Consider the following 22740-nt stretch of genomic DNA (forward strand, 5'->3'; position numbering starts at 1 on the left):
CTCAGCGGGGTAATGGCTAACGGTCCCTCGGGCCCTTATTCAGTGGTGTAAGGCACAGAGGCCGCTGTGGCTCGGCTGCTGGCAGCCCCGTCCCTCCCCCGCCTTCCTCCCTCTCTCCTCCTCTCCCTCACAGCGCCCCCCTCAGCCGCAGGCCAGGCCCCGCCCCTCCGCAGCGGGCCGCGGCCGCCTATTGGCCGCCAGCCCCGTGTGTGGAGCGGGGCCGCGATTGGCTCTCCGCGCGGAAGGGGAGGCTGCCCATTGGCCCGGCGGCCAGGCCCCGCCTCCGCCCCGCGCGCTGCCGTCACGGTGCCGCCGCCGCGCCCTCTCGGCGCGGTTTGAATGTGAGGCGCAGCCCCGGACCGCACGGCCCAGCCCGCCCCGCCGCCGCCGCCGCCGCCCCGGGGCAGCCGCCAGGTGAGCCTCGCCTGCGCCGCCCGGCCCTAACGCGACCCCGCGTCCCGGCCCTCGGCACCGCTCGGCGGCGCTCCGTTCCGCGCTCGGCCCGCTGGGCCCACGGCGCAGCGAGAGGCGCAGCTCACCATGCTGGGGCGCCTCGGCCCGCCTCCCGCGCGCCACGATTGGCCGGCGGCTGGCAGGCGGCTCCGCTCATTGGCATTCGCGGCTGTCAGTCGGGGAGGTGGCGGGGAGCGAGGTAGTGTGAGGGCGGCGGGGCCCTGCTCCCTCCCCTCCCCCCCCCGGCGCCATCCCGGGCTGAGGCGGTGGGGCCGGGGCCGGGGCCGGGGCCGGGCTGCCCAGGGCTCCCCTCCGCGCCCCGGCCCTGCCGCCGGCCTCCTCTCGGCCTCCTGCCGCGGGAGGGGAGGGGGCCGCGGAGGTGATCTGTGGTGATCGATCCCCGTGGGATCCCCGTGGCGGTGACCCGGCGGCCTGCGCCCAGCCCGCCCCGCGCCCCTCAGGCGGGCCGTGCCCGGCGGCGGTGCCGGAGCAGCTCGCTGAGGCGCCTGGCAGCGCGAGGCCGGCCGCGCTTTGGGGGAATTTATTTTTAATTTCCCCTTTGAGCTGTCTGCTGCCGGCCGGAGTGCCTCAGGGAAGCGGTGGGCGCCTGTGGGGGTTTCTGCAGGGCGAGTTTGCAACTTTCTCGTCTTCTGCGCTCTGCCGAGGGGACGCAGAGCGGCGCGCAGCGAAAAGCCTGGGGCTGCTGCGGTGAGGGCCGCTCGTGTCCCTCGTGGGAGGCAGCGGGGAAGGAACAGCTGGAGGAGGGGGTGAGGAGCTGAGAGCCGGCGGTGAACATCGCAGCTCTGTGGGCGGTGTGGAGCAGCGGCTTCAGGCCTTTGGCCTTCAGAACAAGCCCGAAGCCAGCTCGACCCCTGTGTGCCGTGTGGGCATCAGGCGTTTGGAAGAGGCTAGGCAGGATCCCCACTGAATCAAACAGTGCTCTGAGTTTGGCTTCCTTGTTCGGGCTTTTATAAATGATTTCCATATGGGTTTGTACCTCAGTCTTGTCAGCTTTTTCAAAGCAGATCTTTGTTTTTTTCCACCCTCAATAGTGAAAGGCTTCAGTGTTTGTTTCAGTATCTACCACTGACACATGAGCTTGTTTTGTAGAACAAATGAGCCGACCATTGCTGGAGCTGTTTGCTTACCCTGTACTCTGTTAGGGTTTTGTTGGTTGATGTGAACAGGTGAAAAAGGCTTCAGGCAAGTAAACCCCCAGAAGGGAGGGACACTGCTCCCCCTCTTACAATGACACAGCTAGCACAGAATAAAAGTGGAGTTATTAAAACTCACTTCCTTTGCACTCGTGCTTAAATAGAAACTGTGTTTATTGCACTGAGTGTCAACATAGAACAAATGCAAAGTGGGGTGAGTAAATTTCAGTCTTAACGCTTAGAAACTCCAGAGGAAAAATAGCCTTTGGTTCCGTGTTATTTCTCTGGCAAATGAGCCATGCTGTCAGTGAGGAAGATGGGTGCGTGCAGCACTTAGCGATGGGGTTCAGTGGTGGACTTAGTAGTGTTTGGTGGTGGTTGGTGATATTAAGGGTCCTTTCCAATCTAAATAATTCTGTAATAGGTGGTGATACCCTACACAACACATCCATTACAGCGTTTCTTGATGCTGTTTTAGTGTTACTGTGATTTTAATTATTTCAATTGAAGCTGTGAAGTTACCCTATCACTGTGATGAGTGTGAGAATATCTGTGGGAGGATGACTAGAGAGGAGTAATTCAATTTATTTGCACAAAGTTATTCTGAAATATGTATTGCTGTTTAAATGAATGCCTACCCTAGTCTGAGTTACTTTTGCAGAGTGGACAACCCCTTTGTCAGTGTGCAGTCTTTTATCTTTATAGAAGTTCATTTTCTGTTCAGAGTTTTCTGTAGATAATGAGTATTTAGTTTTAAGCAAACCTTTACTCTCCAATGCACTTTGAATTGCTTGATTTGCAAATACCTGAGGCAGAGCTATTCAGCTTTTCAACCAGGGGTAGGTTTCTGTGGCTGACAGTAGTTCTCAAAAGCAAAACCCAACTCGTGTTGTCATGAAAGAGTAAGTGATCGTCTTTGCGCTGTACCTGAGTAATGCTTCGCTGGATGTGTGATCCTATTTTAGGAGCTTGGTTTCAATAAACCAACCAGTAACGGCTATGTGGAGTTGAAAAATTTGATATTTTTTTCTTTTGTGTTTAGTGCACACTAACTGTTGTTTTATTGCACCAGACAAGTAAGATGAGACCATGCTTTATGAGGTGTAGCCAAAAAGAGTGGATGGGTGTCTTCTGAGGAATCAAGTTTTACGTATGTGTAGCTTATAGGATGGATTTTCTAATCTGTGTTTTTAACAAAACTACTTGTGGGTCATAGGTTCTGCCAAAATGGAGTTGAGCGATGCCAATTTACAGACCTTAACTGAGTATCTAAAGAAAACACTGGATCCGGATCCTGCTATAAGGCGTCCTGGTAAGTGATTGTCATGTGAGACCAAGAAGTTTGGTTTCATTTTAGCTCTTCAGTCTGCATATAACAAACTAAACTTTCAGCTAAAGTTTATGCAAAAGTTCTTTTGCAGAAATTCTCTGTCTCCTTTAAAAGAAAACAACAAGAAAATAAAAACTTAACACCTAATGAAGGATGGATGTAAATATAAACTTAATTTCTGTTTGCTTTTCATTTTTTTTTCCTGATTTTTTTTTTGTTCTGTTGTTATTTAAAACAGGGATGCTGTTTATGATGAACAGGGGTTGGCTTCTGTCAGGACATGGCTTTTAAAAATGCTGAGGAGGCTATATTTCCACAGCCTGCTTTGAATTGAGAGCTTTTGTTAATAGCAGTGGCATTAAAGAGCTTAGTAATGAAGAAGCTACAGTACGTTTTGCTATTTACCCAGTGTTCTTGTGAAGCTCTGGAGACGTGTTTGTGTGTTGATCGTTTTAAATAGACCTTTGAGAAATCATAGGACTCCAGTTAGAAAATCAGTTCAGCCTTTGCTAACCTTACTGTATTCTCTTACAGCGGAAAAGTTTCTTGAGTCAGTTGAAGGAAGCCAGAATTATCCGTTGTTACTCTTAACGCTGCTGGAGAAATCACAGGAAAATGTCATCAAAGTTTGTGCATCTGTAACATTCAAGAATTACATTAAGAGGAACTGGAGAATTGTAGGTATTCTAGTGAGTAGTTCTGCTAAGATTTAGTAATCCTTGTAGGATCCAATACTGTATTCTATAGTAACCTTGAACTGAAGAATGCTTGTATGTTTTCCCTTTGTGAGAGAAGATAGATCATACAGGAAACAAACACAAAGCGCAACTTACAGATAAGGGACTAAAACCTCCTCTGTTGCCATTTAACTTCATTTTATCTTTATTTTGAAGATGTCAGGAAAAAAAATCATTTAGAACTTTCCTCATTAGTGGAATTTAATTAGTGCTGTAAAGTATTACATTCAAGAGCTCAAATCCTTCAGTGATGAAACATATTAATTGCTAGGATTTGTATTTTGTCTCCCAGAAAGAACGATTTGTATGTCTGAAAGAGTACCAGATGTGCACTCCTGTTTTATGTCTCTCTGCCTATTTAAAAATTTGCATGTGACTTTTCTTCCCCTGCCTGTCATGCAAATATTAAGAAGCTATTGCAGTCCTAGATTTGGTTACATTTGTTAAAATCAGCACATTCACGCTAGCATGAAACTTCTAGAACTTTGTGTTGTTAACACTGCATTTTCAGTTGTTTCTCCAAATTTGCATCTTTATTATTGAAATTATTTATTATTGAAAATTATTTATTATTATTTATTATTATTTATTATTGCATCTTTATTATCACTGAGTATTGAAAGTAGAAATAGCACTCGGAAAATGTGTATTCTTCAGAATGAGGTTTTGTGTTAGAGTAGGAGGAGATGCTCTGCAGTAAGTGCATCCAGGGAACTGGTAGGATTGCTGTGTGACTTCAAGCACATAGTTTTTTTCAAAATCGAAGCTTTCATTTCAAAAGCTGTATGAATATGAACAGCCTCAAGGCTACCTTACTTAGATCAAATGGTATAATTTAATAGCATTGAACATGGGTGGAGACAAAACTCAGATGCAGGAAAAGGGTTCTGTTTACTTAAGCACTTCGATTTGGTAGACCCCGGAAAGCCAGCTGTGTAGGGCATTTCTGGAGAGAGGGAAGAGTGTACTTAATTTTTTTTTTTCTTGGATTTAGTTTTACTTAAAGTATTTTTAAGATAGTCACCCATGCTGCTTTCCATGTCTTATTAAAAAAAAAAAAAGAAGCCTAATTTCCTTGGAAAAAAATCTCATAAATAACCTCAAACAAGAAGGATTTGCTGTTGCTCATTTCACTACCACCTCTCTCCTCTTCATCTATCTAAGTACAAGTGTAGTAGTGCCATCTGGTTAAAGGCATCTTAAGATTGTCGAATTACTCTGCAGTGCTGGATGACTTCTAGGTTTCTAAACTTCAGTGCTGCCATCACAGATAATGTGACTGTCACTGGTTGGTGATAAGCCATGGTATTTTATTTCTTTAATAGTGATACCATGATTTACTACCACTTAGCACTACAGACTGACAAGGTTTTGAACTGGTTGGCTATTTCTTAAAGCCCATGTTAACATTTTTGTGTCACCTGCACCTATCTTCCTATACAGTTTCTAGAAAATAAAGCTTGAGGCAGCTTGCACACAGTAATTTCTGAGGTTAGCAGAAATGAGGACAGACATGATTTGGTGTGCTGAAAGAGGAGAGCATTCAACAATGTAATAGTTGCATAAATTCCTTGGCTTCGAAATAATGGTATTTGCACAGTGCCTGGAGTATACTAATATGTCTATGACTTAATTATTGTTCTAATTGTAGGTGGAGGATGAACCGAACAAAATCTGTGAATCGGACAGGATAGCCATTAAAGCCAACATAGTGCCCTTGATGCTTAGCAGCCCAGAACAAATACAAAAGCAGGTAACAAGGCAATTTATGGTTGTGTCCATGAGACTTTTAGAATATTGCAGGTGTGTCTAAGAGGCTGTGGTTACTGGCAGCACTCCCTTGTCCTTCCAGTGACATCACCCCTATCCAAATAACTTGGAGTATATTGTTGAAGGTACTTCTGCCCACTTTAAAAAATATATCTCTAAGTTCCAGCACTAGGTGGTTAAGTATATTAATTGTAGAAAGTGAAACTGCATGTACGCATACATTGGATTGAAAGTGAGATTTCTTGTGATGAAAAATAGTAGATGCTTAACCTGATGATTTTTGAGTCTGACAAGAACAATAAGCATTCTTAAATATTTGTAACATCTGGCATGATAGCTGCATTCTTTTTATAAGTAGTCTGCTATTATATCATGTAATGGTTATATTTCCTTTCCAGTTAAGTGATGCTATTAGTATTATTGGTCGGGAAGACTTCCCTCAGAAATGGCCAGACTTGCTGACAGAAATGGTGAATCGTTTTCAAAGTGGAGATTTCCATGTCATTAATGGGGTCCTTCGTACTGCTCACTCTTTATTTAAAAGGTACTGGAAATAAGGGACAAAAAAAATTTGTTTCACTCAGACTTTTTACTGCTGGACTTACTTTTTTTTATGTACAAAGTTTACCTATGTGGCTTCTAGTTATGCTTATTGACTTTTTAGTAAGAATTCAAGTGGTTATCAAGTTTTACACCTTTCATAGCTTTAACTATGCTGTTTAGTTCTTGTGTTTGCTTGACCAGATTTGTTTCTAGGTCCAGTGTGAAAAATCAGGTGTACACAAGTTAATTTAGGAAGAAATGTGAAGACTGTTATATTTTTTGTGTATTTTCTTTTCACTTGTCAGGTACCGCCATGAATTTAAGTCAAATGAATTATGGACAGAGATCAAACTTGTACTTGATGCCTTTGCATTGCCCTTGACAAACCTCTTTAAGGTATTTATTGTTGAGTAATTTCTAAAAACAAGTCTAGCATTCTGAATTGCTTGTTGCAAATGTCTACAAAAGGAAAACTTAGAAACAGTTGGAACTATTAATGGTGTTCCAGCTAGAGCGAGGAATGAGATGGGATCAGTAAGAGGAAGAAAAAGAATTGTATTTTCTGGTTTAAAAGAAAAGTAAAAAATACTTTGTCATGTGATACTTCTCATTATCACTTGTTGATGTGGCTTGTGTGTGTGTTACTTCACTGAATCTTGTGTCTTTTTCTAGGCAACTATTGAACTTTGCAGCACACATGCAAATGATGCTAGTGCTTTGAAGGTTCTATTTTCTTCTCTCATTCTAATTGCGAAGCTGTTCTACAGTTTAAATTTTCAGGTGAATGAATCTCCTTGTTTTTTTAATACTTTTGCTTTAATTTCACAAAGCTGTTATGCTCTTATTTATAGAATCCATTTGAGGCAGCCTTTAAGGCCATCTGTGAGTATGAGCAATGAAAGACAAAAGTCAAATGCTTGAGTTTGAACTTGCTGTGCTCTTTTATTAATGCATCTGTACTGATACGAATTCAGTCAAGTAGATGAAAGTCAATTAGTTTAAACTAGTAACTTTAGCACTATAGTAGAAAGCAATTCTAGTAGAGGTTTTTTTTTTATTTTAATGAGATCTAAATTTTTTAGCATTAAACAAATGCGCTGTATGAAAAATGGTAAAAATAGACTCTGCTGAGGTGATGTATAGTGTTTCAACATGATCATAACCCTGTGAAGTGTGATGATCATGACTTGATTGCTGGGCTGCTCTTCCTATTTTGGGCAAAAGAGTAAGTTGGAGCTAAAAGGAAGGTCTGTGCTTTCTTATTCTAAGAGACAGAGGCAATGAAGTTCTTTCCATATAAAGCTGTAGGCTATATAGGGTGTAAGCAACTAGTGTTTTTGGAAATGTGCTTCAAAGCCTCTGTCTGTAGGGTTTTCATTTATGGGGTTGCTTTTGTAGTAGGGCAGGGCAAGGTGGTAGTGTTTTGTTTTGTAGATTTATTTTCCACAATTCACTGTCCCTTAGTAGATTATAAGGTGGATACGTATTACTTAAAACAAAGGTATATTATCTGAGCAGTACAATCACAAATTAAAATGTTGATTTATGTTTTTCCTTCACAGGATCTTCCTGAGTTTTTTGAAGATAACATGGAAACATGGATGACAAATTTTCATACTCTTTTAACTTTAGATAATAAACTTTTGCAGACTGATGTAAGTACTGCATAAACCTCCTGTTTTGCCTCTGTACGGTGGAGAGGGTTGATAAGAGAATTGAGGTATAATTCTGGGTGATGTAATGTTCCCTTTGTTGGGTAAACAAAGAAATAGAATGACTATAAGGAAATGTGATTTAAGAGAGGTAGCTCCATTGTCTAAGAATTTGGTTTCCAGTTCTTGAAGTTACATATTAGTTACAGGTATAGGTAGCTGTGTGCAGAAATCAAATCACCAATACTTGTCAGTGAATATCTTCTTTTGAGGGGATTTGCTAAAGTAACCTTGGTACAAATGTGAAAATACAAATAGTTTGTCTAAGCCTGATTTTTTGAGTCATAGGGCTCAGGTTTTCCATACCTTTCAGATGGTTCATGTGCTGTTTTAGAAAACAGGGTATCTTAAAGAACTTGAAATATTTGAACATATAAGGCATGACATCTGTAAGTAATTTAGTTTACTATTTGTTGTCTTTGTTTAATTATAAGTATTAGTAGTTTCACATGTGAAAAGTGATACCAAGTCATCAAAGCTCAAATTCATTTTGTGCAATGCTTTCCTCATTTTAAATGCTGTCATCTTCCAGATGCAGTACAGTAGCTTGCCACGTGGTGGAGCCAATAAAACTATAAATGCCTTTACAATATGTAGGGGGCACATTAAGTACATCTTGTGCTATAGTTTCGTGGTCATTTTAGGCTAATGATGGTGCAAAAGAAGCTTTGCTTATCGTTTTTCTTGCTCTTCTGTCTGTGGGCCATTGCCCAGCACAGACATCCATGCAGTTGCATGCTGACATGCATTAAAATTGAAAGTTGGGATTAAAAAAAGGGAAGGTGTTCTTTGTGTGTTGTTTTTTAATTATTAATATTATTCCAACATATTTTTCCAGTTTGCTTTGCGGTACCAAAAAACATATGTGCTGATACGGAGAAGAAGGGGAAAAAAAAATAGTTCTATCAACTATATCAATTTAAAGTAGCAAGATAGAGTGCCTCCTGAACGTGTATTTTCAGTGTTTTGCGTTACCTTTTACAAATGTAATAGGAAGATTAATTCTGCACTGAATCTTACCAGTTCTAAATCACTTAAAGTGTGTAGTACTGTTACATGAACTATGGATATAATAGCACAAATGTATGATTTGTAGTGCACTTCCAGTACAAATCAGCAAAATACAGTAGTTTCAGGAAAATGGGATGGATTTCTTTCACCTACTTAGAAATAATACTGTGTAAAATAATGTAAAATAATACTGTGTTCCTTGAAACTGTGTTCCTTGTTGATACTTTTAATGCTTTAGTGTTGAAATGTGGATGCTTAAGTTCCTACTTTTGTTTTATGTGAGGATGAAGAAGAAGCTGGGTTACTGGAGCTCTTGAAATCACAAATTTGTGATAATGCTGCTTTATACGCTCAAAAATATGATGAAGAATTCCAACCCTACCTGCCACGTTTTGTAACAGCGATTTGGAATCTGTTAGTCACAACAGGCCAGGAAGTGAAATATGACTTGGTAAGCTGTTAAAAACTGATCTTGTCAAGTTTAATAATGAATTATAAATTATTCATTCATGCTAAAGTTGTATGTATTTTGTATGTGCTTCTGTTCTAGTTGGTTAGCAATGCAATCCAGTTTCTGGCCTCAGTTTGTGAAAGACCACATTACAAGCATCTCTTTGAAGACCAGAATACATTGACAAGTATCTGTGAAAAAGTTATTGTTCCCAATATGGAATTTAGAGGTAACTTTTCAAGATGCAAATTTTCAAAGACACAGTAAAATATAACTGTAATTATAATAATGTTTTGTTTTAAAGGACTAAGAATTGAGGATCACATCCCGAGTGCTTGAGTACTAGAATCAAAACGAAGTTTCTACAGCAAATTGCTGTGCTATGGGCTTTGTAAACTTGTTGTATGAATGTATCTAATGATTTTTCTGTCCTATTGTGATCTCAAATTGAAAAATATAGAATGTCTAAGTCATGTGCCATCAATATTTTTTCATGCTTAAAGTGAATACCAGAGTAATTGAAGGAGCCTAAATAGGCATGGATATACAGCCTACTAAATTGTAATGTCTGTTTCTCCAAGATGGGTTTATGTTAATCTATCTAAATTAGATACAATATCTAAAATGCAGTGTGTTCCAAATGTGTTACAGCAGTAAGAAGCTTCTCTCTAAGTCTATGACTCTGGAAAACTCCTTTAAGTACATTTAGTATTGAATATGTCTTTTAAATCAGGAATGCATTAGCTCATGAGTATGAAAGACTGCAGTTTGTGGGGCAGCAAGCTGAACAGGCTAGGATATTTCAGGCTGGATAACAGGCTGGATATTTCTGATTAATTTCTATGAATGTTATAGAGAAGTACTTGAAAAAAATAGTAAGTTGATAATGATACCTCTTTTTAGCATAAAACAGATCTCAGTATTATAACTCCTATGTATTTTATATTTTCAGCTGCTGATGAAGAAGCATTTGAAGATAATTCTGAAGAATATATAAGAAGGGATTTGGAAGGATCTGGTAATCCACAGATTTATACTAAGAATACTTGGTCTTTAAATACAGCTCTAAAGAGCTGAAGCAATATACTGAGGCTTTTAGAACTTATTTTTGAACTTGGGAAGCTTTCTTCCTCAAGATATTTTATCAGGTTTTTTGGTCAAGTTTACTGTCAGGATGTGCCCGTCCCAGTGTCTTTTTGTTTTGACCAATGTTCTTAATAGTTTCTCTTAATTGGATCCGTACGTCTCCTGCACTGCGCATGTTCTCGTATCAGCAAATATAGCCTGTAAGTTAATGCTGAGTAGTGGCCGTAGTTGTGTATTTAGTTCCTGTGTGTGGAGTTTTAAATAACATGGGTAGACTCTCTGCCTCTATTTGGTAGTCTGTCGTGTTTAAAGTGAAACTCTGACCGGTTCTGCATACAAATCTGTGATGAACCCAGCTGGATGGCAGCCTGCCTTTGCATGCTGGCACTGTGTTCCAACCACTGTAATAACTGTCCTGAAAACACAGCACTGTGCTAACAGAGCTACTTGATGTTCTGATTGTCTGTCTCCAGCCAGGTCAGCGCACAAATGAACCAAATCTAGATCTGTGTGATAACTCTGTATGGGCTGTTCTGTGCCGCTGACATTGCACTGACTGACACTGACTCTTTTAGATGACTGGAACTTCATAATAGGTTTGAGAAATTTCTGTACATTGGAAGTAGAGGAAAAAGTTTTGACTATTTTTTTTTCAAGCAAATATTTTATCATTCTTACCCAAGATTACAGGTATTAGTGAAGCTTATAAAAGCTTGTTAGCTATTTAGACAAGACATATTTGTGTTCTTCTGAGATGTCTTTAAATGCAATATAGAGTGCATTTCTAAATTCACTTGCTTTATTTTCCTTTTGTCCCTTCTGTTATGTATGTTAGTATGTAGTCTTCTGTCAGTATGTAGTGTTAAAGACCAGCTGAGCTTTTTTCTTTTTTTCTTGAGACAATTAATTTTGACAAGTTAGTTACCAAAAAAAATACTGTTTCATTGTTTTTAGCCAGTGGCTAAGCACCACACAGCAGTTTGCTTACTCCCCACCCTGCTGTGATGGGATGGGGAAGAGACTAGGCAGTGTAAAACTGAGAAAACTCATAGGCTGTGATAAAGATAGTTTAATAAGTGAGAGAAAGAGGAAGAAAACAGAAGGAAAAGCCAATTGCTTACCACTTTTCCATAAGTATACTGATGCCCAACCTGTCCCGAAGCAATGTCTGCCTTTTCAAAAACCTTCTACTCTCAGTTTTTGTTGTCAAGCATGATGTTACACGGCATGGGATAACAGCACTTCGGTCCCTTTGGGTCAGCTGTCCAGGTTGTGTCCCTTCCTAGTTTCTTGCCCACCTCAAGCCTCCTTGCTTGGAAGGCAGAGAGAGAAGGAAAAAGAAAGCATTGACACTGTGCAAGTACTGCTCAGCAAGAGACAAAACACTGGTGTGTAATTAAGACAGTTGTAGTCACCAGTCTAAAACACATCGCCACAGAGGCTGTTACAGGGAATAATTTAACTCAACTGCCAGAATCAGTACGTTTCTGTGTGTACTTATCAAGATAGTAAAAAGCCTCCCCCTGCATCCTTGCTGAAACTTTCTGTAGGGTACATTGAAAACACTGAATACACTTGTATTATTGGTCGGTGTCCATTCCTCATTTTGTTGTGCAAGCAGCCCTTGGTATTACAGTAAGTAAAAAGACTTAAATGTGTTCTTAGGCATCAATGTGGAGTGTGGCTGTAGCTTGAAAAGCTGTGCGTTTCTGATACATTTTTAGTATTATGCTTAGTAACATAAAGAGTTGTGTATTTTCTCATACCCAAAGAACCTTTTGTTCTTGTGCAGATATTGACACCAGACGCAGAGCAGCTTGTGATCTGGTCAGAGGCCTGTGCAAGTTTTTTGAGGGGCCTGTGACAGGGATTTTTTCTGGATACGTTAATTCCATGCTGCAGGAATATGCGAAGAATCCATCTGTTAACTGGAAGCACAAAGATGCAGCTATTTACCTTGTCACGTCTTTGGCATCCAAAGCTCAGACACAGAAGGTACTGCTATTTCTTTTAATCTATAAGTGTTCAAAAATTATAATGTCTATGAGGACTAGAGGGTTGATGCGATTCTTTTTATTCTGCTTCTAAATGGGAATAATTAGATTTGTAGTAGTTTAATGTTGATGAGACTAAAAGTCATCTGTAATATAATACTTTCACAGCTGATGGAAATGTGATGGTATATCATCTTCAGATGGATTGGGCAAAGTCAACAAGCACATGTGACCATTCGGCAGGTCTTACTAGTATGTGTGAAACAGTGAAAAGAAACAAAATTGGCTTGGGTCCAGCATCTGTGAGTTTTCACATGCTCCTGAGCCAGAGCTTACAAGCCATGGAATGGCCAAATCCAGCTTTACAGAAGATGATGAATGGTGTTGAGCAGGCTAGAAGGAATCCGAGTGACACAGTTTTTGTCGTTCTATTCCATAATGTCTCATGTTGTTTTAGTGTTTATTGTCTTGGAAATGGCAATCAGGTAAAACTGAAGTATTTATTATAATTTTGCTGTTCTCATTCGGAATTGGAATGTGACTCTTAAACTCTTCCTTTTCAAAAGGCTTGTCATTTAAAAAAAAAAAAAAAAAAAAAAAAAAAACAAGTGAATAAGCTGCTAATGTTTTTCTGCCTGAAACTGTGGTTCGTTATTACTGTTATATGCTATTATTCCTCAACTCAGGTCTTATGAATTTTGAACCCCTGTAGTGTTACAGCTGAAACCTAGACACTGAAAAGTTAAGAAGTTGGGTGGTCCTCTGCTTGGGATTATTAAAATTGCATCTTTTCAAGTGCATACACACTTTATAATGCTTTTATTAAAAAGATACAAGAACTGAGTGATAGCATATACATAAACATACTTTATTTTTTTTTAGCATGGAATAACACAAGCTAATGAACTTGTTAATCTGACAGAATTCTTTGTGAATCACATTCAACCTGACTTAAAGTCTCCTAGTGGTAAGTTTAATGTTAGCTTTCATGCATTATCTTTTGTGATATGTCTAGAACCTCAATTGTAACCATTGTTTCTTAAGGCTCAAGTACAAATTAAAATGTGCTCCTATATCAGCATTATCTCTGAGCCAGAAGCCTGTTTTCACCTGGTGCATGGGAAGTAATTCAAGTTAGTTTGACCAGTGATTAATGAGTTTTTAAACAAAGGTGGATTATCACGTGCTGTCTGCAAGATCAGGGCATGTACACACATGGTTGCTATCTGCTGACATGCTTTAACTTGTTGAATCGAAGTAATTTTACTTCTGTAACTGAGACCTTACAACAAACATCTGTGTTAAACAAAACCTGGAGAAGGTAAAATACTGAAGTCTAGGTTGCAGCCTGTACTAGTGTGTGTTGATGAGACTACAGGTGTCTAGGTTCAAGCAACGTGATGTATTTATGCTTTAGCAATTATCTTATGACATTCAGAGGGTAGTGGAGTGTCTTGGAACATGCCATTGGAGTCTGCTAGAATCAGAGCCAGAAGGGGAACTTTAACGTTGAGCATTTGCACAGTATGTTTAATGTTATTGCAGAGTACCCAGAGAGAGATGCATAAACTAAGCAAAACAGAAAAATGTTGTATTACCTGGGATGGGTATTCAGGGGTTAATGTCACTTTTAATATGTAGAATATGTTCAGTAATGTGTATTTTTTTTCTATTGCAGTGAATGAATTCCCTGTGCTAAAAGCTGATGGTATCAAATATATCATGATTTTTAGGAGCCAAGTAAGTTTTTGTTCTACTGTTACAGTAAAAACATTCTGTGGTCTGTTACTTTACACTTGCCAAGCCTAATTTATCTTACTTGGCCATATGTTAACTCAACAGGTGTTTAGACAGCCACACATAACATTTTCTGCTGAATTTTGAGTTTTGAAAGTAAATGATACTGCTGCTATAAATATCAAATGGACATGTAGCCTATATTCCCTCCAAATGCTATTGGAGGACTGAGTATCTTTGCATGCTTAGTCCTGTGACCCACTCAGATTTAATTACCCATTAAGACAAAGTAAAGTGGAAAAAGAAATAAACATTAGGAATATATGCATGTAATATAGAGCATTGATGTTCTAGGGGAAATACACAGGAGATGACAGAAATAGGTACTGCCCGGAGGCAGTATCACCCCTATGTATTGTTTAGCATGACGTCAGATGGTATGGAATACCCCTTCGGCTAGTTTGGGTCACCTGTCCTGGGTCTGTCCCCTCCCAGCTCTTACTGCACCCCCAGCCTGCCTGTTGGCAGGACAGAGCAAAAGGCTGAGATGTCCTTGGCTTGGTATAAGCACTGCTCTGCAACAATTAAAACATCGGGGTGTTATCAGCACTCTTCTCATCCTGAGCCAAAACACAGCATTCCACCAGCTACTAGGAAGAAAATTAATTCTGTTCTAACTGAAACCAGGACAGTACCTTTCAGTTGTCAAGGTGTGTTTTAGCAACTGGAGGAGCCTTCTGAGATTTCTTCTTTCTGCCATGCTTTCAATTTACAGTGGACGAGTTCAGTGATTCTGTTCTAGTGTTGAACCATCTGTATTTTTCTGTAATTTATATAATTTGTTGCTATAACTTTTTTTTAGGTACCTAAAGAACAACTGTTGTTATCTATTCCTCTCTTAATCAATCATCTTCAAGCAGAAAGTATTGTGGTCCATACTTATGCAGCCCACGCTCTTGAAAGACTGTTTACCATGAGAGGGACAAATAATAGTATTCTGTAAGTTTCCAAGCAGAAATTAAATTCATTGCTATCTAGTTTTTGTGCATTATGGGTGAAATACTGGTAGGGGATCTTTCATTTCTTGCTATTATGGTACTGTAAGATGCTTGAAGTTTGTGAGTGTATTTAATCATTAAAACCCTGTGCTTTCCTACAGTATTACAGCTGCAGAAATGGCACCATTTGTAGAAGTGCTGCTAACAAACCTGTTTAAAGCACTAACGCTTCCTGGCTCATCTGAAAATGAATACATAATGAAAGGTAAGTGCTGTGCGAGTCCTGCACTGTAAGAGTAACTTGGTTAATTTGAGGTGAAGGCTTATAGTTAGAGGCTACTGAAATTTTTATTAGAAAAGTGTAATTTTGTGCAAAAATGCTAAAGTGGTCTGTACAGCCTACAGTTATTTACCAGCCAGTATTAAGTCATTTTTCAGTAAATTTATGGAACTAAAGAGAAATACTAAACATAATGGTATTGTGACTTGTGAAGAACATCTTTTTACTTTGGGTGAGTTGCTTAGTCTTCTGTGCTCTGTCCACAGAATGGCAATAATGAAGCTTTGCTTTATCCTTTGTTATGATTATAGATTGATTGCCCTTGCAACAGGTACTCATCCTTATTGTACTTAATTCCTTGGGATCTGATTTAATGGTAAAAGTAAAGATTTAGACATATACTTCTGCCATCCACCTCTCTCCAGAAGTTAATAACTTCCAATATATTTGCAGCAATCATGCGGAGTTTTTCTCTGCTGCAGGAATCGATAATTCCCTACATCCCTTCTGTCATCACACAGCTTACACAGAAACTGCTGGCTGTCAGTAAGGTAAAGAGCAGGCTATCTGGGCCAAGTGTTGACACTTTTTTTCTTAGAGCAATGTTTTTAAAGATTTATGTATACTTTGTTGTTTGCGTTCTGTTAATATATCACAAATTGTTCAATACTTTGATTAAAATAAGTAAAAATAGCCTCCCAGTGAAGTACTTTATTCCTGTTAGGGTGTCCTTCCAAATAATTTTCCCCCACTTTCATCTGAAATTTGAGAACAGCATATAAAATCTTTTTATAATATGAATTTGTTCTAGTATAAATGTTTGCTCGTGCAGGAGCCACCATTACAATAATCTGTTTCTGTTGCAACTCCTTTATTCTTTGTCCAGGAAACTTCTGAGACTAAGATTAAATTTAGACACTGAAATGTGGGAATAAATTAAATTACCCACCTGCTTTTGGTGGGTAAAATTCTCTTAGTCTCCCTTGTTCAAGTTGGACTAATATTCTTCCATGTTCAATATTCTTGATTTTTAATTTAGGGAATGCTTTAGAATACCTTAATCAACTATCCAATGAACTACTACTATGGGTAGTTTAAACTTAGCTGCAGAGTTTTTGTTACATCATACTATAACTGTGTGTTAGTTCATGTAGGGATTCTGAAAAACACCTGTATTCGAAAGACTTAGAAAAACAAACTCATTTTTGTTTCAAAGTTTTTCAATATTTGCTTTAATCTATAATTTCATCAGCCTATTAATAAGGCATAGTATCCTTACTTCCAATTGCTCTTTTAGAATTCAATTGAATCTAAAAATAAATTTTGCTAAATAAGTGACTTGGCAGCAAGTTTAAGTTGATTTATTTGTTCATAACTTGTTTTTAGAATCCAAGCAAACCTCACTTTAACCATTACATGTTTGAATCAATATGCTTGTCAATAAGGATAACATGCAAAGCAAACCCTGATGCAGTTGGCAGCTTTGAAGAGGCTTTGTTTATGGTGTTCACTGAGATACTACAGAATGACGTGCAAGGTAAATTCAAATCAGTAAGTGCTTGTGCTCTCTCTGCTGTAATTGATTGTCATGGTTTATGTTCTGGCAGGTTTTTTTTCTGTAGCACAGGAAACTCAAGTGAGAACACAGGATGTTCACAGTCCTAATAAACACTTCTAGAAAGAATCTGAGCCGTTCCATTGGATAAATCAACTGTATTATTTTTTTAAACAAACTCCATCTTAAAAGTATCTGATAATCACTATCCCCAAATCCTCTTATTACCTACATTGCCCTGTTTCTAGTAGTTCGTATTCCATCCTCTGAAACACCAAAAGAGAAAACAGGAAGTGTGTATGTATATATAGATACAGTGTTTGTAAATGTTTGGAATAATTAAATTTGAGAAGCAGTATACTTTCTCCAACGTTTTATTCGTTGGAATATTTCTGTCAATATCCTACAACTGTAGGTTTAATCAATAGATACATGGTTCTTATGACTTAACAAGTGACCATTTTTTCTGAATTTATAAGTGTCATTATTTCTTTTCCAGAGTTCATTCCATATGTGTTTCAAGTGATGTCCCTACTTCTGGAGATGCATAAAAATGAAATCCCATCATCCTATATGGCATTATTTCCTCATCTACTGCAGCCAGTATTATGGGAAAGGACAGGAAATATTCCGCCTTTGGTCCGACTCCTGCAGGCTTATTTAGAGCGGGGTGCCAACACAATAGCAAGTGCTGCTGCTGACAAAATTGTAAGTTGGATTGTTTTAGTAGCAGTGTTTGCCTCTAGGCATACTGATTTAAGATCAAAAATTATAAGGATTTTTTTTCTTTAGTGGATACCTGGGTTTGTGCAGAATATATATTTGTACTTTAAATTAAAAAAAAAACAAACACGTGGGTGCAGACTTCTGGAATGGTTTTGCATTATGGGGGAAAAGAGAAATTCTTCATCTTTTATTGATAAAGATGCAAAATTCCTGCACTTAGTACAGTGAAGCAGTTAAGCTTCTATGGTTTAACTTTCTTACCTGACATACGTGGAACACACTGGATTGGGAAATTTTGGAGGTTCTTCTTGGAACAGTCTCCAGAATTGTGAGTGAGGACGAGTCAAAATGCTGGAAAATCTGAGGATTAGTGGATTTATGGGGATATTTACTCTGCATGCTTAGCTTCTGTTACTTCTGCTGCATGATCTGCTGTAGTCAAACTTGATTAGACGATGCCAATGATGAAGCAGACATGCATTTTCAAATTAGCTTTGGTGTTCATTTGATCAAGGCTAATTTTGAGGCTCAAAGAAAGATCATTTGGTCCCAAGAGAAATCTTCCTTCCTACAGAAAGAATCCTGGTTTTAGGTTGTGAAAGCTTTTGCCATGTTGTGTGTTTTAGATGGTAAGGGTCAGCTTGCTGGTAGGTCATGTATGAAGAACTGTTGTATAGTGTTATATATTTGTTTTACTTACAGCCTGGATTGTTAGGTGTGTTTCAGAAGTTGATTGCCTCTAAAGCTAATGACCATCAAGGATTCTACCTTCTAAATAGTATTATAGAGCACATGCCTCCGTGAGTACAAGCTGATATTACATTCAAAAATAATTTCTGTGGACTTTAATACTTGGTATGTTTGTACACTTTGTAGTTAATGTTTAACAACTGAAAAATGCTACATTTGTCAGTAAATTAGATTTGAACAGTTCTATACATGTATTCTGTAAAATGACATGAGTAAAATGCTAGTATGGCTTGAATAACCAACCTTTTAACTTCCTAGTGAATCAGTTGACCAGTACAGGAAACAGATCTTCATTCTACTCTTCCAAAGACTTCAAAATTCCAAAACAACAAAATTTATTAAAAGTAAGTTTCTTGCTATATGAAAAGCTTCGGTGATGCCAACAGTTTAGAACGTGCGGCTGTACTGAATAAGTATGCAGTCATGTCCTGTGATTATGCAAAGGGAGAGTGCTGAGCTGCTAACATCAGGGACTTGCTTCAAATTATTTGTGTAATTAAGGGTGGTATGTGGGGAAGTTGACATAAAAGGTCACACTTAACCTCATTGGAACTGAAAGAGTTGGAAATGAAGGGAAAGAAATCTGTATTCCCTTCTGCTTTCTTACTCTGTGTATTGTTATCTGAAAGTGTTTCTATTTAATCTCCAACACACAATTTAATCTTGCACAACACAATAATATGGGCCACATTTCCTTTCTCTTATTTATAGTAGTAGTTATTGTTAAATAGTCTATGGATCCATGTCACTCTGCCTTAATATTATAAATTATTGATAAGGTTTTGTGGTAAACAAGCAGAACTGTGACAAATTAACTGAGGTATGCTGGTTATTGCTGCTATAACTGGAAGATTATTGTCATACTGCTTAAATTATTTTAATGATTTTATTGCTGCACAAATTACACAGTATCTATTATTTAACCCTGTGAAATCTGGTTAATGCCTCCTACTGATAGGAGGAAGAATGACAGAATGACTTAGAGTGGCCTTTCACAACCAATTAAGTGATGCTTTTAATGCCTTGTATCTGTGCTCTGGTACAAAGGTCATGAAAAGGGGTTCACACCTGATCTGAATAACTGCATTGCATGAAGTTTTCAGGGGAAAGCATTTAAGTCTTCTTATGATCCTTAATCTGAAAAGTTTGGGAATAGCTTTTCTAATGCTTTGAAAGTGATATAAGGGGAAAGGACTGAATCTTGTCCTAGGTGGGTTATTGCCATGTTAGGGTAGGTGAAAAGGTCTGCAGGTTTTTAGACAGGGTTCAAGGTAGCAAGTTAATGTACTTCACTAAAACTGAACACTTGCAAAGATTACCATTTTTATCCCCTTGACAAATTTATTATAATGTATTTTGCTGCTGATTATCCTTTCTCTCATTATAGGTTTCCTAGTCTTCATTAACTTGTACTGCATAAAATATGGGGCATTAGCTCTTCAAGAAATATTTGACAGCATACAGCCCAAGTTAGTATGATTTTTATTTAAGACTGCCGTGTAACTTTTTCTACTTTAAAAGACAATGGTTGTCTCCTTTAGCTAAAATTGCAAACTGCATTTGTCACTAATTTGACTAGCCAGACGTTTCTTCTACTATGGTTAATTTCTTTGACTAGCAATGTTTCTTTTTCTGCTATGCTGCCCATAGTTCCTTCCTGATTGTTTAAGACCATTAATCTCATGAGCAGCTCATAAAAATGGAAGAGTGATATTTTTATTTTTCTCCCTTCATGAAAAATTTCTACTATCTAATTTCTACCAGCCATCTACTATGACAGGGCAGCACTGTAACAAATTCTCTGTTTTTCTCTCTCTTCTAGTGACTCATACTGTTTCTGATTGTTGTCACTAAAAGGCTGAAAAGGCTTTCTAATACTTCTTTTAATGTCGTAATAGGATGTTTGGAATGGTTTTGGAGAAAATTATAATTCCTGAAATACAGAAAGTATCCGGACAAGTTGAAAAGAAAATCTGTGCTGTTGGCATTACAAAAATACTAACAGAATGTCCTCCTATGATGGACACTGAGTACACCAAACTGTGGTATGTAGAACAGTTCAAGTTCTGTTGGTGAAGCTACTTGATTATGAAAATGTGAACTACTCATCAAAATACTCTGTTGTGATTTCTTCAGGCCTGCTACTGTTATGAGGCTTAGTTTAAGGCTTTTCACACTTTTCAAGAAGTAAAACATTTTCAAAGCAGGTGCCAGAACAGCTTTGAGATTTTTGTGATGAAGATAGCGCTGACTGGGCTAGCTAGAATTGCATTTAAGAAAATAGACTACCTTTCTTTTAGCTTATATTGTTTCTGAAAAGCTAGGACCAGTTTTTGTTATAGCTGTTCTGCTAGTCAGGAAACCTTATCACAGATACTTACTACCTGAGCAAGACACTGTAAGATCTTAGTGTGACAGTAGCTTTTTGGGGAAAGCTATCTGGTAAGATTGTGAGCCAGTCTAGCAGTCCAGGTTGTCAGGTAGCCTGAACTCAGTAACTGTTAAAGAGAATTTAGAAGAAAAATATTATTAGAGGAAAGGTGTAATCTGTAAAAGAATTACTTCTCATAGGTAAGTTTCATGAGGATTTGACCTGATCAAAAATAAATATATTATTCCTGTTTGAACTGTGAACACCCACATTATGCTTGTAAAATATACACATCCACAGCTCTTTGAGTTCAGCTCAGGTTGGGCACTATAAACATTCAATAGCTGAGCTAGTACCTGGAAAGACTAAATAGTTGAAAGGGTTCTGAATAACTTGAACATTCCTGTAAAAACAAACAAACAAAAAAAACAACAAAAAAACCACCCTGTTCTAATGTATTTTTCTACACTCCTCCCACATCTTTCCATATAGGACTCCTTTGCTACAGGCCCTCATAGGGCTCTTTGAGCTGCCTGAGGATGACACTATCCCTGATGAAGAACACTTCATTGACATAGAAGATACTCCAGGATATCAGACTGCGTTCTCTCAGCTAGCCTTTGCTGGGAAAAAAGAGCACGATCCTGTAGGTCAAATGGTGAACAATCCTAGAATCCATCTGGCACAGTCTCTTCACAAACTGTCTACTGCGTGCCCTGGCAGGGTAGGTGACTTTCATACGCGGCACATTAAACATAATTCTACAGAGAAAAAATGCTTATATGACAGTGGGTCTCTTCTGGTAGTGTTTGATAATTCAGCAAGATGAAGTATATCATAAGCAGAATGCTAGGTATTGCTTTCTATTTTGTTTTCGTTAAATATAGCTTTTGTATGTTTTTTTCCTACTAACCTAAATAATGTGAAAAATATTAGCCCTTCTTATAGTGATAAGATTAATATGCCATTTCTTACATGAAAATCTATCCACGTGAAGGTATACAGCTTAACACTTGTCTCCAGTTCAATTGTATGTATTCAGGAAACCTCAGGCAACTCATGTTAAATTAAACAAGTTAAATTTAAGTTGACTTTTATCCCATTGTGTATTTGTTTTCAGGATTTTGGTAAGTAAGATTGCTTGGGAGATCTGCTGTTTGCTGTATCCAGATACCTGCTTTAATAACTGATAGTTTGCTAACCTCCTCTTTCATGTTTAATTAGGATAAGTACTACATAAAACTCAATATTGTCAGTATCAGGAATCGTAATTCCAGCAACTGCATTTACAGTGGAAAAACTGCTGCTGTCAGGATGTCATTTGACTTTGTACAGTGTGTTGACACGGCAATTAACAGGATGTAGCAGTAGCTTAATGTATACGCACATTGACACTTCTGCTCTATCATATTTTAAGGTTCCATCAATGCTGAGTACTAGTCTGAATGCAGAAGCATTGCAGTATCTCCAAGGATACCTCCAAGCTGCAAGTGTGACACTGCTCTGAATTGCATAAATTTCACAAGCAAGATCAAAAGCTGTTTTGTTATACAGAAGGTTGACACTGACTTTTTTTTTTATAGTGGAGCTCCGACAAAATGAAATGCTACTTGAAAATGTATTGCAGAATCCATCTTGTAAAAGATAAATGCGGCTTTAAGCAGAAATTGAAAGAATTTGGTGGTGTGTGTAATGATAGATAAATGGTGGCTAACTTCCATTCCCAGTTTAATTGCAAAGGGAATAGTCATAGCGGTTTGTTATGGGATTTATTTGAAATCTGCATCTGCAGTATTTGGGTAACATTTGGAAATGTATGGAGAGCACTGGCTGTAGAAACTCCCTTCAGTCACTAAAATTCCTTTTCATTTTGATGTTGTCCTTTGTATTTCTTTTGTCTTTCCTTAAACTTTATCTAAATTGTGAATAAATAAGAAGTACTTGTTTAAAATGCCTGTCACTGTGCACTTACTGTTTTAGAAGAATGTAGCTGGTTTAAAAAAAATAAAGGTAGTGTTTTAATCTTAGGATAGAATATAAGATAGTGGGACTGTAGGGATTTTTCTTTACCTTTAGTAATAG

The 22740-nt window shown here is 38.5% G+C and overlaps 1 protein-coding gene across 4 annotated transcripts; it reads left to right on the forward strand.

Moving 5' to 3' along the window:
• Positions 1 to 296: 296 nt before the first annotated feature.
• On the forward strand, positions 297 to 22565 carry CSE1L (chromosome segregation 1 like). Of its 4 annotated transcripts, none has more exons than XM_082773045.1 (25): positions 297 to 414; positions 2824 to 2919; positions 3472 to 3614; positions 5326 to 5427; positions 5843 to 5988; positions 6293 to 6383; positions 6660 to 6767; positions 7550 to 7642; positions 8994 to 9161; positions 9261 to 9390; positions 10114 to 10179; positions 12040 to 12242; positions 13124 to 13208; positions 13920 to 13981; positions 14841 to 14977; positions 15138 to 15241; positions 15710 to 15807; positions 16643 to 16793; positions 17311 to 17519; positions 18240 to 18337; positions 18546 to 18631; positions 19675 to 19756; positions 20186 to 20332; positions 21151 to 21382; positions 22076 to 22564. In XM_082773045.1, exons 2-25 carry the CDS (start codon positions 2835 to 2837, stop codon positions 22163 to 22165), a joined length of 2916 nt encoding a protein of 971 aa, XP_082629171.1. In that variant the 5' UTR covers positions 297 to 414; positions 2824 to 2834; the 3' UTR covers positions 22166 to 22564. The 4 variants fall into 4 exon arrangements, with proteins under 4 accessions (XP_082629171.1, XP_082629174.1, XP_082629172.1 ...); XM_082773048.1 differs by lacking the exon at positions 297 to 414 and adding an exon at positions 731 to 1052 and having other exon boundaries at positions 22076 to 22565; XM_082773046.1 differs by lacking the exon at positions 297 to 414 and adding an exon at positions 1033 to 1161 and having other exon boundaries at positions 22076 to 22565.
• The last annotated feature ends 175 nt before the right edge of the window (positions 22566 to 22740 follow it).

The sequence above is a fragment of the Aythya marila genome (genome assembly GCF_965140915.1).
Source record: "Aythya marila genome assembly, chromosome: 16".
NCBI lineage: Eukaryota > Metazoa > Chordata > Aves > Anseriformes > Anatidae > Aythya > Aythya marila.